General features: G+C 36.8%; 1 protein-coding gene across 1 annotated transcript; it reads right to left on the reverse strand.

Moving 5' to 3' along the window:
* Window positions 1-11016: 11016 nt before the first annotated feature.
* Window positions 11017-13702, reverse strand: LOC105559782 (cysteine-rich with EGF-like domain protein 2). Its single transcript, XM_012008361.1, has 4 exons — window positions 13212-13702; window positions 12393-13050; window positions 12217-12312; window positions 11017-12076 (listed from the first exon to the last, which is right to left on the reverse strand). Exons 1-4 carry the CDS (start codon window positions 13374-13376, stop codon window positions 11856-11858), a joined length of 1140 nt encoding a protein of 379 aa, XP_011863751.1. The 5' UTR covers window positions 13377-13702; the 3' UTR covers window positions 11017-11855.
* Between the last annotated feature and the right edge of the window lie 860 nt (window positions 13703-14562).

Genomic DNA, 14562 nt, shown 5'->3' on the forward strand with positions numbered 1-14562 from the left:
CATGTGCGACGCCGCCGACTCTTTGCCGATCTGGGTAATGAGTCGAGCAAAAATTGCCGCTACAAAACGCGCGCTGCGCGTGACTCGTGAATTGCGGCCCGGCTTCTCACGTGGCAATCTGTTTTTTCAATTTTTTTCCCCCGCAAGGAAAACCGAGCTTTCCGAATGTTTAGATGCGCGCAGGACGATAATCGATTTCATCCCGCGGCATGAAAAGGAAAGATTGCGCATCGACATTTCCGTTGCGCACGTTTGTTAGACAATTTTTTTTCATCGTCGAGAATATTTTTTTTACTTCGTGTATTTCGCGAAGCTTTAAAATTTCCAACTGGATAATTGATATTTTCTACAATCTTTTAGCGTTTGATATTATGCTTGTATATATTTGATATTTAAAATTATTAATTAAAATTAATTTAAAAACATGGTTAAATACATTTGGTTTTGTTAAACTTTATATAATATAACAGAACGAGTAATATTATTCGACCGTACCTGGCGGAAATTTTATTGCGGAAAATATTACCTCAGGGTTTGAACCTGGACCTCCTGGGCGTCTCACCAATTCGATCACTGAGGCGTGTGGCAATATTGATCGCGATAAACTTTCAAATGATGTTTCCGACTGTCACACTTTCGTGACCGTTTCTCGAATCCTAGAACTGCGCGTTAACTCGGTTTGTCGGACAAGACACAGAAACAATCGATCCGCGAGTTTCATATCCCGTAAAAGTATCATATTTATATCATCGCGGTTGGGAAAGTTACTTTATCAAAGTATCTAGTTACAGTTTTCTCGCTGAAAATGTAACTTGTTACTCCAAAAGTAACGAATCGTTACTTTGCAGTTACTTTCTTGCAATGAAAATAAAAATAACAAGTCATTTGAATTGTAAAGCGTCGATAAAGGCGTTTATGCGCAAACGCAAGGCCCAATGCGATCTGTGGGGGTTTAAAAAACATATAAAGTAACTACTAAATTAGTTACTAGTTATAAAAAAAGTGTAACTGAGTTAAGTTACAGTTACAGACGGAGAGAAAGTAACGAAGTTAAGTTAGAGTCAGCAAAGAAAAGTAACTGTAACTTCGTTACAAGTAACGAGTTATTTCCCAACCCTGCAATGTATATAACAGGGTTGGAAAAGTTACTTTATAAAAGTATCCAGTTACAGTTACAGTTTTTTCGCTAAAAATGTAACTAGTTACAGTTACAAGTAACCAATTAAAGTAACGCGTTACAGTTACTCAAAAAGTAACGAATCGTTACTTTGCAGTTACTTTCTTGCAATAAAAAGAAAAATATCAAATCGTTTGAATTGTAAAGTGTCGATAAAGGCGTTTATGCGCAAAGGCAAGGCCTAATGCGGTCTGCGATGGTTTCAAAAATATATAAAGTAGTTATTAAATTAGTTACTAGTCATAAAAAAAATGTAACTGTGTTAAATTACAGTTACGGATGGGGAGAAAGTAACGAAGTTAAGTTAGAGTCAGCAAAGAAAATTAAACTGTGACTTCGTTACAAGTAACGAGTCACTTCCCAACCCTGTATGTAATACACTTTATACCGCGAAAATAGTTTGGTTTAAAATGAGCTAGTCTTGAGAAGCAAGCCGGTCCAAATATATCTACAGACCATATTTGGGTTACATCACGCAAAACCGCTTACCAGGCATGAATCAGCAACAAAATCACCGAAGCAAAGAGCGATTATTTGACCGCGGTAAGATCACGAGGCGAAGATCAGCGGAAGATCGCGGCAGGATCCTTCTTGCCCTCTCCTCTCTTCGCCGAGATCTCGAATTTACACGGCGGCGTGCACGATCGATTCTCTCCGTCGCGCAACGCTCGAGCGAGCCCGTCCAGCTCTTCGCCGCGACGGAACAAATTACTATAGATATTACACGCCACCATTGAAGTCTCCCGGATTCTTCTTGCGCGCCGTTTCCTTTTTTCGCGACAACGGCGACGACGACAACTTCGGCGACGACGCCCGTCAATTACCGTTAGGAACCGCAGAAAAACTGGAGCATCCGCGCGCAAAACGAAATGCGGTTTCATCGACTTCACGCTCGGCCACGACCGATCTCTTCCCCGCTAGGCTATTGTTTGGAAGGTCAGTGATGCTTTTCCTTGCTTCTTTGTCTTCCTAACCGGCGAGCAAAATCCCATTTAATAAAGAATATCGCGAAGAACAAGAAGATAGTGTATAGACATATTTTAAATTTTGATTATCTTGTAGATACATTGCGAAAAATTATTTGTTCGACAATTTAAGATATTGTTGCACTTTTAAATTATATATACAATATGTATATAATAATCACAATGTTTAATTCAAACGTTTGCACTTATTATAATAATGTTCGCAATATTTAAGTCGCATTGTTTAGAATCGGACAAAATCACGCGACGCGAAAGGACACACGGCCTTCCCGGTAACATACTGAAGCTTGACGAGTTCGTCGTCCTATATGTGATCGGGGTCGGGTTATTATTATTTAAAACAACCCTTCGAGCGATGGTACAGGGGGTAAAAGCCTCGAATCAGGGGCTGGTAGACTGGAGAAAGGGGAACTCTAAAAAGTTGGAAGGGTGAACAGGGTTTCAGGTCCAGGTGCCGGCAGCCTCCGGGAGTTAAAAAAGGGGGTACGAAAGGGGGTTTTCTCTCTTTCTTCTTCTCTATTTTTTTATTCTTTCACTGTGTAGTAAAGGGGGAATATCGAACGGGAACATACGGGGTTTAAAGGATTCGTTCAAAAAAAAAAATAAAACATTTTTAATCAGAAATTTTCTTATTATACAAATATAAATATCATTGCAATAAGAAAAAGTTAAGAATTGTATTGTTTGTATATACAGATTTAACTTTTTATGTTTAAAATATACTTCTTCCCTCTAAAACTATATTCTGTGAAAAAAATATGAGTATTTTAATTTGATTATGTAACATCTTATACTTATAAATGTTTCTATAAGCATTTCTCCATAATTGATGATCTAAGAGACTATTAAAATAAAATATGAAAAATACAAGTTCAAGCTAAAATAAAAGTTACATCTATCTAAAGCAGCAAAATGCTCTGTTCGAACTTACAAGCATCTTCTGTGTTTTTGTTCACATGGAAAATAGGATAAACCTGATAAGTACGATATCTGTATAAAAGAACAAAGTAATGCTTAATTTTGGAAAACGTACTAAGTACATCGGAATGTTTTAAACGTCAAAAATATATTATGGATATAAAGTTTTAGATATATGAATCTGCTGCACTCTGCAGAAGATATAGTAAACGTAACCAAAATTTAAATACGAGAAAGTGTTACAGTGTTTGTCCGTCTAGTGTCAGAAATTGGTACTTTAGTTTGAGTTTCATCTTCTATATCAGCTGATGATTTATTTTTTTAAACATGCAACGTGTTTAAAAAGATTACGTGTAAAAAGAATGTGTTAAATATGAACTTAAACTCAAGTGCAAAAAAATTTATTTTTAAGTCTATTCCATCTAAAATGAGAACAAGTTTTACTCAGATGATTGAAACGTAAAACTAAAATGCGACCGAGAACAATTAACTTTTGCAATACGTTCACTCTTTCGAGAAAACTTTACTTTCAAAAAATAGATAGTCTTATATTGAGTATTGCTTATAATACCTTATAATAAACGTGCAACTTTTCAACAAAATTATATAAATTAAATTTATAAGATCATCAGAAATAGATAAGTTACTGATATAATTAAAAAATATTACAAACATGTGATAAAAGAGAAACAAAAATAATATAATTGAGTTTTTACGTAAAACACAAAATCTAACTAGAAATAAAAACAAACAAAGCCAAAAACCATTACAAAATTATCTCTTTTCGTGAATTTTTGTTTCCGAAATAACCTGTATACTGTTATTTTTCCGTATTACATTATAAAACTGTTTGACTTAAGCACTCTTATAAATAATTGTTGCACATTAAATATTTGGAGTTCGATTTCATAACTTGTATGCGTGTTAAGTATAATCATATATACATATAATGATAGGAATTAAACATTTAAAACGTATTTAGAAACTAAGTTTGATAGGATATAAATAAATAAAAATAATTAAACTTAAAGTATTGGATAGAAACACATCATATATATTAAAATAAAGTTTAAAAATGAAAGAAGCATTCAGTTTCTCTTACATACGAAGCATTAAAAATGCAAACGTATAACTGCTAGCAGTTATGAATGCTTATTATGGAAGAAGCTTTATTTTAGATTTTATTAAGTTAGGTTATTCTAGAAAAAGTTTCAAAAAATGTTATGGATATAAAATTGTTTGATGTATTTGATCTCCATCTCTCACAAATATATAGGTGGAGGTATCGAATATTAAACACGAGAAAGTATTGTAGTAATTGTCCATCTAGTGGTGTAAAATGAAGTTTTGATCGGTAAGTGCATTATCTGCAGCCAATTCTACATACATACGAGTATACAATAGTAACGGAAATAACAGAAATTTTGAAGTTTTAAAAATACCAACAAAGTTAAGTGATTTTTCTCATCTATAGAAAAATTAAAATTTCTTTATAAAGTAACAAAAATATAAACAATTATAAGATAAATAATAAAAACAAAAATATAAACAATTGTAAGACAAACAATAGTTATTTTAGAATAGAATTTGAATGTAAGTGTTAATTCAATTCAATTTTTGTCTTGTTTTTAACACATAATAGAAATTACAATACAAAGTAAAGAAAATAATTACACTAGGTGTACTGACGTCAATGGATACCTTATATTTATTATAATATAAAGTAATTAACTTAAAAATATACTAAGCATTTTTTAAATCTGACTTATAAAAATACAGATACATATATTAAATATTGCTAATAAAACATATATTTAATTAATGTGAAGTACCTGTATATATACATATATATATATATATATAGAAAATGTATAGAAATGTAATTACGAGAAACTGTTTATTATATTTGGTTCATTTACTAATAAATCAAAAAGACTATTTAAATATAGATGCCTTTTATAATATAATATTTTATAAGTTAAATGCATGCAGTTTCTAAAATTAGGTGTAGTTAAGTATAATTAAGAGTAATTAGATCTACGATATAATTAACAACCATTACACAAGTATACTGCAAAAGAGAAATGAATATTATAAACGAGAGAACATAAATTCATCCATCAATAATTTCATTACTTTTCTTAAGCACACCAAAAATAGACAAACTTTTAATATACACTTACGTTCATCAAAAAGTTTACTCCCAAAAATAGTATGGCTACGTTTTTCTTTATTGAGTAGTGCTTACACAAAATACACTTTATATAACAAATGCATTCTGCATGTACACAAATAAGTATCTAGGAAAAACTTTTTACATGTTTTATAATCAGTTGGTGATAGATATAAGAAGAACTATTATATATTCTAATAGACTATAATATTTTCGAGATTATTAGAACCAGTAATTTAAATTTCAAAATTATTTCTCACAATTTTCTTAATCTATCTTCGTGAATTTATTTCTTAAACAACTTTTACGTATCCTTAATATTTTTGCCTATTTCATTCTCTTAAATTGTAAGCACTGTAAATATTATAGTCTATTAGAATATAATGTTCCTATTTATTGCTACCTGATCGCTAAACTTTTATATACATTTAAATTGTTATATATTAAATATTTGCCATTTTACTAATATTTTGTAAATATCGAAAATTATACTAATAGAACTGATGAATTATTGGAAGTATGCTCTTGTGTTATAAGAGACATTTGGCCATCATTAAAATACATTTTTAACAAATAATAGAAACAGAGAAATTATTAAATAATGTCTTGTAATTTTTTCTTTAACGATAATTTTTAAAGTAATTATAACTATTCGTTACTTTATCTATTACAGAAAGTATGCTTGAAATAACTTTAAAATAATAAATTATAATTAGAAAACTTAAGACAGGTTAATTTTCGAGATAGGTTTATGTCTTTTGAAAGAACTGTACTTTCAAAAAGTAAAATGGATATTTTTATATTGAGTATTGCTTTGTCATATGTATACTCATGACCATGTATACTCATGACCATGTAATATACATGGGAAATATTAAGATTTTAAATACGAGAGGATGCTTTCATATTCAGCCATCTAGTGTTGAAGCAAAGAATCTTTTCAGATATCCGTATTCTATTCTGAAATAGCGAACTCTGTTGGTGCTAGCGAATGCGCATTGAGTGCGCACTAAGGTTTGTTTATCAATTCTCATATTTAAGGATCGTCTTAAATACTCCTTGAAATATTTCTTAACCAGTAAAATGATCTGTATAGCTGTATAGCTGTATTTGTACGAAGAATTTTTTCGACTAAATAGTTTCCGAATATGTATTTAAAACAATCTTAAATATAAGAATTGACTATGAACATGCCTTATGTTATATATTATATAATATGCATACACATATTTAAACCAACGGAAAAATTTTGGAAACCCTTGTTCCTTTAAAAATGAATTTTTGTGATAGAGTGCTAATCTTTTTTATTAATAAATAAAATGGCCCTTCCGAAAAATACGGTGACTCCATAATTTTTATTCTTATTAGGACACAGAAGTTTATAAGATTTTTTTTCCACAGTGAATTGTTTTGATCGCGTAGTTACAGATATTAAACGACTGATAAAGTAAATAATAAAGCAAAACGTAGATTTTTTAGGCGAGAAGTTCAATTAAATGACACAAAATAATTACACATAGATTATCCCATTGACATCTTAAGAGATGGATGAAATCTAGAAACTGCCAAGTCTCCGACATCCTATTAAAACTAATTTATCTTTTAAACCCACATTATCGTTTTTATCGAATAAGAGCTACATTCAAAAATATAATATAAGTATTATATTGAGTATTGCTTATGAAATAGTTCTCTAACGTTGAGTATATATAGAGAAGCAAGTGAATTTTAAATACGAGAAACTGTTCTCAGCTCTAGCCATCTAGCGTCGACCCACGAAGCTGCCATTCAGACAGCCGCGCGATATCTCGATGCGTGTGTTAAGACGGTAAACAGGTTTCACACGAATCCCCAAGATCAGAGACAAAATGTATCCTTCAAACCGCCTCTACAGACCGTTTCAGACTTGCTCGCAAATTCAAGCGCATTATATAAATTAAATCCCACCGCCCACTCTCTTCCCCAAGTAGCGCCGCGTACACGACGTGCAACGTAACGATTATCGCACAATCCCACACGCAATACACCCCGATACCGCGTTCGTACAAACAATTAACAATTATCCGGGCGTCCGCTCCGAGTCGATCGCGCCTAACCGCGCCCCGTCAGGAAACGAGCTCGTTCCCGCGAACGTGTCGCGGTCGAACGACTCTCAGCCGCCGCCGAAAACGATGCGACAAGTGCGAGGGCAGTTATCGAGTCGAGCGTCGCTCAAAAAAAAAAAAACGTGCGAGTCGCGCCGAGCGCACGCACAAAAATGAAAAAAGGTACGCGAACGTAACCGCGGGAAACCGTCCGCGGTCCCGGGGGGCAGCCGCGGCGACGGACGCCCGGCGCGCCGGAGACGAGGGGGATCGTCCTCCCGCTTCGAGCGGTTTTCGCCCTCGACGAACGGAAACACTCGCACGGGCGGCCGCGCCGGTCGGGGACCCAAGGACGCGGCCGACGGTCCCCGAAAACCCCCGGGAAGCAAGGGAGAACCGGGCGCGCCTAGGGTTACAGTCCTGCGCCCCCGCGGGGCACGAGAGTGGAAAAGAACGCCGCGCCAGGGGGGCGGGAGGGCGGGGGGGGGCGGCGTGGACGAAGGGCGCGGGAAGAAGAATATCGAGAGGTCGTTAGCCGCGCGCGCGCGCGCGGATTCCGTCGGTCGCGACTCCGAGGCTCTTTCCGGCGCGAGTTCCGTCGTCCTCTTCTGCCGCCGCGCGCGCGCGCGCGCGAGAGAGAGCCCGCGTCCGCCGATCTTCCGGCGGGCGCGTTCGTGGATACGAAGCGCGGATACTTGAAGCGCGCGCGGGGGCGGAGGGAGGGAAGGAGGGTGACCCGCGGCGACGGCGCGGGTCGCCGTCGCGAATCGGCCGCGGCGAAACGCGCGGCGCGAGCGGTCGGCCGCGCGCGCGGCCGCCGCGAGACGCTTCACTTCCGGGAGCGAACGGGGGAGCCGAGAACGTCCGGCCGTGCGCGCGGAAACGCGGCGGAAGCGGGCGACGTTTGATTGCGGGAGAGGGAGAGAGAGAGAGGGAGAGAAAGAGGGAGGGGGAGAGAGAGAGAGAGAGAGCGCTGTGGCGCGCGTTCGTCCGAAACGCGTCGGTAAATGATGTTTTCGAGAGGTCTTCCGTGTCTCGTGCGTGCCGGGCGTCTTTATCGACCTGTCGGCACGGGCGCCTCGCTCTTTGCTACGCGCCGCGGACGGTCGCCTGCGACGTGTGACGCGTTTGTAGGGGCGGACGAACGCGAGGTTTTATGCGAGGGATCGTCCGTGTCCTGGACGGTGGACGTGCGGCGTGTGTATTCTTCGCGCCCGCTCTTTCGCGGGTCTACGTGATGATCGTTGGAGCGCGGACGTTCGTGGGATTTTCGCGGCGAGTCGTTCGACTCGGGTCGTCCGTAGATGCGAGGTTAGATTCTCCTGGTGAGGGGGATAGTAGAGAGAGAGAGAGGGGGGGGGGGAGGAGAGAAATTTAGACGTCGACGCGCGTGAAAAGATAATTGCGCTTGCGAAAAATAGCGGGATTGTCTCGACGCGTCTCGGCCCGGCTTTCTGGGATGGTTCGTCGTGATATTTCATGAACTCACGCGCCCTAATGAGCGTATGCGTAATGTAAAAGGGATCGACGATTTAAGGTGTACTTATACAAATGCATACAGAATTTGTTCAATAAAATATAGCGAAATTCGAAAATTAAAATAAAATTAACGAGAATCAATCACATTATTAATGAAAAGATTGATACATAACATGATTTAAAAAGAGGAGAAATAATCAAACTGACATACTCACAATAGCAATAGGCATTTGAATGAATTTATACATACATACGTGAGCTTACTCAGCATAAACGATTTTCTTTTGAGTTCATATTAGGTAATCTAACCACAAAAACATCCAAAGATTGATTATGGATAATAAAATTGTTTGATGCATAGTGTTGTGCATCGTCAGAAGATATACTAGTAGTAAACGTAACTTAAATACGAGAAAGTGCTGTTGTATTCATCCATCTAGTGGCGGAAAATAGTACTTCTTAATTGTATTCTGCAAGTGATTGCAGAGCAAGTATTAACATGATCGAATTAAACGTGACATTGTTAATTCTATTATAATCTTATAATATCATTGTAAATATATTCAATATATTGAAATATATTGAAATACATTATGTATATCTTAATGTAAAAACATACATATAATATATAGTTAAATTTATTAAATTGGAATCCGAAAATTTCATAGTTTTCTTTTAAATCGTTTCTTCTCACACTTACATTTCATTGTTAATAATATAAAGTAGTTTGTTTTCAGTACTTCGGTCGATTGAGATACTAATATAAATAAATTAACATGAATTGCTTTAATGGAATAGAGTAATATTCCGAAAAATTTATGATAAATCATACATCACTTCTCGTTATTGAGTATTATAAATTCTAACAATTTATAACTTTATTAAAATGACATTTATAGAAAAAATATGTTAAATTTTATTTACGAGAGACTGTGTTTAAGTTTAGTTATTTAGCGGTAACTTTATTAGCTAATTTTCACTGCAAGCAATGGATGCAGTATTATTTCACTAAACGTTTCTGTGCTAAAAATACGAATTATTTGAATAATATAATACTTTTCAAGTAACAGTACCTAAAAGTATATATTTATGAATAATATTGAGTTGCTTATTATAAGTTATTTAATACGTGTAGAACATATACATATAAAGGAAGTATATTAATATTTAAATACGAGAAACTATCTTTCAGTTTGACTACCTAATAGTGTTAGTTAGATTATAGAACTTTATTTCTAGGTAACTACGTGACATTTTGATGAAATTTTTAATAAATTTAGTATAATTTGTAATAAAATATAACGTGTATGTCTATACAAGTGGAAGAAATATTTTATTTTAGACCTTTATCAGAAGTTTAAGAACTTAAACAATTCAAAAAGTATATCATGGATATAAAGTTGTTACATATGTACGAAGGTTCTGCGCCACAGAATATATAGTAAAAGTGAGCAAAATTTAAATACGAGAAAGTACTACAATATTTGGCCATCTAGTATCACAGAAGGGCAATTTCTATGGAATTTCTTATGTGTTACGTTTCTATACCTATTGCAGGTTACGTGAATATGTTTTTTATTTATGTTTTCGCAGTATGTCAATTTAATAATAGGTTGCATTTATAAATGAGAAATTTAATGTGAAAAAATACTTGTACGTTTAATCGTGGAGCAATGCATTAATGTATGTCCAAAGTTAAATACTATAAATTATCAAAAAAATACTTTTCCTTAAACTTGGATAATATTTTTGAAACATATCCTCATACGCACGATGTAGCAAATCGTAACTCGCATTATAAAACAGAACATATGACTACACGATAAGTCATTGTCAGTCTTGTTGTTAATTTTCGTATTGTCCTTGGTGTTGACTGTACAGTTACATAATCACTTCTTTAAATCCTTCCTTATCTATAATGCTTCAGATATATAAACAGTAAATCAATTACAAATTAATCGTGCAATTATTTAGTTTAAAAAAATTAACGATGAATGATTTTACGTTAAAAAATCGAAATCATTCGGTTTAACTCACTCAAATCTGTGCTTACCGTGAATACTACTATGATACTCTAGGTATTTTTACTATAATTAATTTTATAACTTAACGATAAGAAATATTTGCATATTATTTTGATATTTCTATATAATTGTGGAATTAACTAACACGTAATAATAGGAGTGAAATAGGATATAATTTTACTTAAGCAGTATATTTGTAGTGTTGAATATTAGTTATCTGTCAATATGATATAATATATGTATGTATAATGTATTGACATGAGTTAATCAAATATATTGGATACTAAATGCACAATATATAGTCTCAGTTTTTTAATGAACATTAACATAAATTTCTATAAAGGTACATGGTACTCCCTCATGTTCGTATGCAGTAAATAAATTCTATATAACTGAATAAAATATATGAAAACTTGCATGTAATATTAATTATTGGCATTGTTATGTTTCTTCGTTGAAGTCGACATTAATATAGAAACTGTATGTAGATTATGTCAGAAATCACTTAAATTTTTTACGAGTATAAAAATGCCTAAGTAATATGTTATATATTTTGTAAATTTATGCTTAATGTAGATGCTTATTTTAAAACTGTAATAGCTTTTGTTATCATTTTTTTCTACATTAAAATATAATATTTACAATAACTATATAAGTAATAATAAACACACATTGGACAAAAAGTCAGCATTAATAATTTTGGTAGATAAAAAATGGTATATTAAAAATAAACTGGCCATATTTCCTTTTAAACACTGATATCTAAATAAAAATCGTATAATTATGTAAACATACGTAGATAGTATACACGTAAGATCAGGAACACATCAAAGTTTCTCAAAAATATAGCAAGAAAAGATATTACTAATAAAGTTCTGGTATCTTTCCAACTTGTACAACGATATTAATTACATATTAATTCTAATACGATATATTTTACATATGAATAATGACTCTGTATCCTGATACAACACACTGAAATAATTTTATACATTCTTTAAATTGCGTTTCTATTTAAGCTGGTCCTAGAATATCCATATTTGCCGTTGTATCCTGGACATTACTATGCGCGATCATGTACTCGGACACAGATATATATATTGCGACCAACAAACCGATAATGCTCGCTACATAAACGTTACGTTGCAAAATGATGCACGTCGCCACACAGAGTCCGACATACGTCAAATATCTCGCGAGATTTTCTTGTTTCTTACGGCCAAGAAGATCCGAGTCTACAAACATAACATAATAACATAAATACACATTATTCAAAGTGTTATTCCATTATATCACTAAGATCCGAGTCTACAAATAACATAAATACACATTATTCAAAGTGTTATTCCATTATATCACTATTCCAAGTACTTACTTATGCACATATTGTCCTTTTTATGGTAATCATCGGCACATTTAACACACATATCTGGCCCATCGCCGGTGCAACCGTTGCAAGCTTTGTCGCAAGCTGAAAACATTTCAAACTTTTAATTTTAACGTACATCTAAGTTACAAAACTACTTTATTACAATCAAATAACATATATACCTAAGCAAGCATAGCTTCCTTCTTTATTAACACAGAATTGATTGCCAAGACAGATGTCTTCGTTCCTCAAACATTCGTCAATATCAAAGCAGCCCTTGTCCTCGATCATGTACCATCCAGCGGCACATTTCTCGCAATCCTTGGGCCCGGCGCCTCTGCAAGGTCCCTCGCACGCCGCATGGCATATAGAACACAGCAGGGTCTTCTCATCCTTGTAAGACTCGTAATATCCCGGAGCGCACTCCGAGCAAATATCCCCGACGTATCCCCTGTCGCAGAAGCAGCCGCCGTTTCCCTTCCTCGTGCCGGCGCCTTTACACTTGCCGTTGTTGCTGCAGACCCGGTCCGGGTATCCCGGACACTGCGTACAGTTCGGGCCGTAGTGATCCTTCGGGCAGCAACGCTCTGTCTTAACAATGCAGATGTAATCGTAGATATCCGGATGATTGTCCTGATGCTTGAACCACCACTCCTCTATCTGGCTCTCCAGCTCCTCGGCCAGGGACTGGCACTGCGCCTCGCCGCGCTCGACATCCCTGCACAGGTTCTCTTGTATCTCAATCAGTCGGACCTCGCTTCTTGAGTACGAGCCCAGCTTGTCCTCCTCCCAGGCGCTGTCCCCGCCCTCGAAGTTCCCGCGTCTCGTCTTCTTTAGTCCCTGCGAAACAACGATTCGTCAGAATACTGTCAGACAACTTAAAATCACATACTCCAACGACGCGACGAAACTGTTATGGCTATCTTGACAGTTTTAACACAAAACGACGACAATACAACTGATTAAATACCTCGAGGAAAGGAGGGGGTGGGATTGTTTACCTTTTTGAAACTGTTGGCAAGTATCTTGCACGCTGCGCAGGGAGGAAAGTTCTGGGACTTGAGTTCCTCCTCGCCCGGCTGTCCTTTCTCGCATTGGACGTCGCTCATGCGAGTGGATGCGATCACGAAAATGCTGAGGAAAGCAACGCTGGTCGGCACTCGCATTATACCGCACCGGCTGTCGACGCGAACGGAATGTATTTACAAAAGGAAAAAAAAATATTACAGAGAGGAAGCACTTGAGAGAAGCGTCCGTTTTATTCGCGGAGGGTGAGAGGCGAACGTCTCCTGAATCCCGTTCGTTCTGCCTCTTGACTAGATCATAATTGCTCCAAGTAGTTTCATTCGAAACATCCGACAGATTGGCCTTCAAGGTTAGGCGGACCAGACGACAAAACGTGCCTTCCGCGATGTCGCGGCCAATCGGAGCGCACCGCGTGCAGCTCGCCGATGTGTTTCAAATTCCTTGGCCAGTGGTTCTACATAGAAGTCGTAAAGCCGTAGTCGTATGAATAGTCGACTATGATTGGTCAATTCTTATGTGTCTGACGAAATTGACCAATCGCAGTCGATTATTCTTACGACTACGACTCTGCGACTCGCATTGACTACGTTTCCACTGAGGGTCAGGGTGCAAACTCATAGAGCGGAACGGTGTACGCAGAAAATCGCGGAACGGAAGCCTTGACCAATCACGAGTATTCCAATGTTTTCGTGATTGGTCGAAGCTGTCGTTCCGCGATTTTCTGCGTACACCGTTCCGCTCTATGAGTTTGCACCCTCAGAGTCAGGCTAGAGCCGGGTCAGGGGAACGATCGCGTGCACGATCGAATTCGATCGGTCGACTTCTCATACGTCTCTACTCTACAGGTTTCATGGTTCATGCTTATTTATTATAGGATAGTTTCCCTCAGACCATAGATTGATCATGTACGAAGAGTGGTATCGGATGGCATATTCCTTCTCGAATTCGAATTCGATCGGTGCACGCGATCGCTCCCCAGAATCGGGTTGGGGTTTGGTGTTTCCACCGCAAAAACGCTCACCCCAACCCGATTGACCCGACTCTAGCCCGACTCTGACCCTCAGTGGAAACGTAGTCAATGCGAGTCGCAGAGTCGTAGTCGTAAGAATAATCGACTGCGATTGGTCAATTTCGTCAGACACATAAGAATTGACCAATCATAGTCGACTATTCTTACGACTACGGCTGATATTACATTTGTCGTACGACAAAGTTTTTAAACGTATTGATTGGCTGAAGGATAGTAAAATTCTCGAGTATCTAGAAACTTTCTATTCAGCGGCCAATCGACACGCTTGAAAAATTTGTCGTACGACAAATGTAATA

This window comes from Vollenhovia emeryi, unplaced genomic scaffold (genome assembly GCF_000949405.1).
Source record: "Vollenhovia emeryi isolate VEMERY1.0 unplaced genomic scaffold, V.emery_V1.0 DF939254.1, whole genome shotgun sequence".
In the NCBI taxonomy this organism is placed as follows: domain Eukaryota; kingdom Metazoa; phylum Arthropoda; class Insecta; order Hymenoptera; family Formicidae; genus Vollenhovia; species Vollenhovia emeryi.

Bases quoted from the DNA above. Each gene is read 5' to 3' on its own strand.
- LOC105559782 (XM_012008361.1), bottom strand. From the start codon at position 13,376: ATGCGAGTGCCGACCAGCGTTGCTTTCCTCAGCATTTTCGTGATCGCA. The intron at 13,051-13,211 runs GTAAACAATCCC...GTTGTTTCGCAG, and splicing joins TTGCCAACAGTTTCAAAAAG to GGACTAAAGAAGACGAGACG. The intron at 12,077-12,216 runs GTAAGTACTTGG...TTATGTTTGTAG, and splicing joins AAAGGACAATATGTGCATAA to ACTCGGATCTTCTTGGCCGT.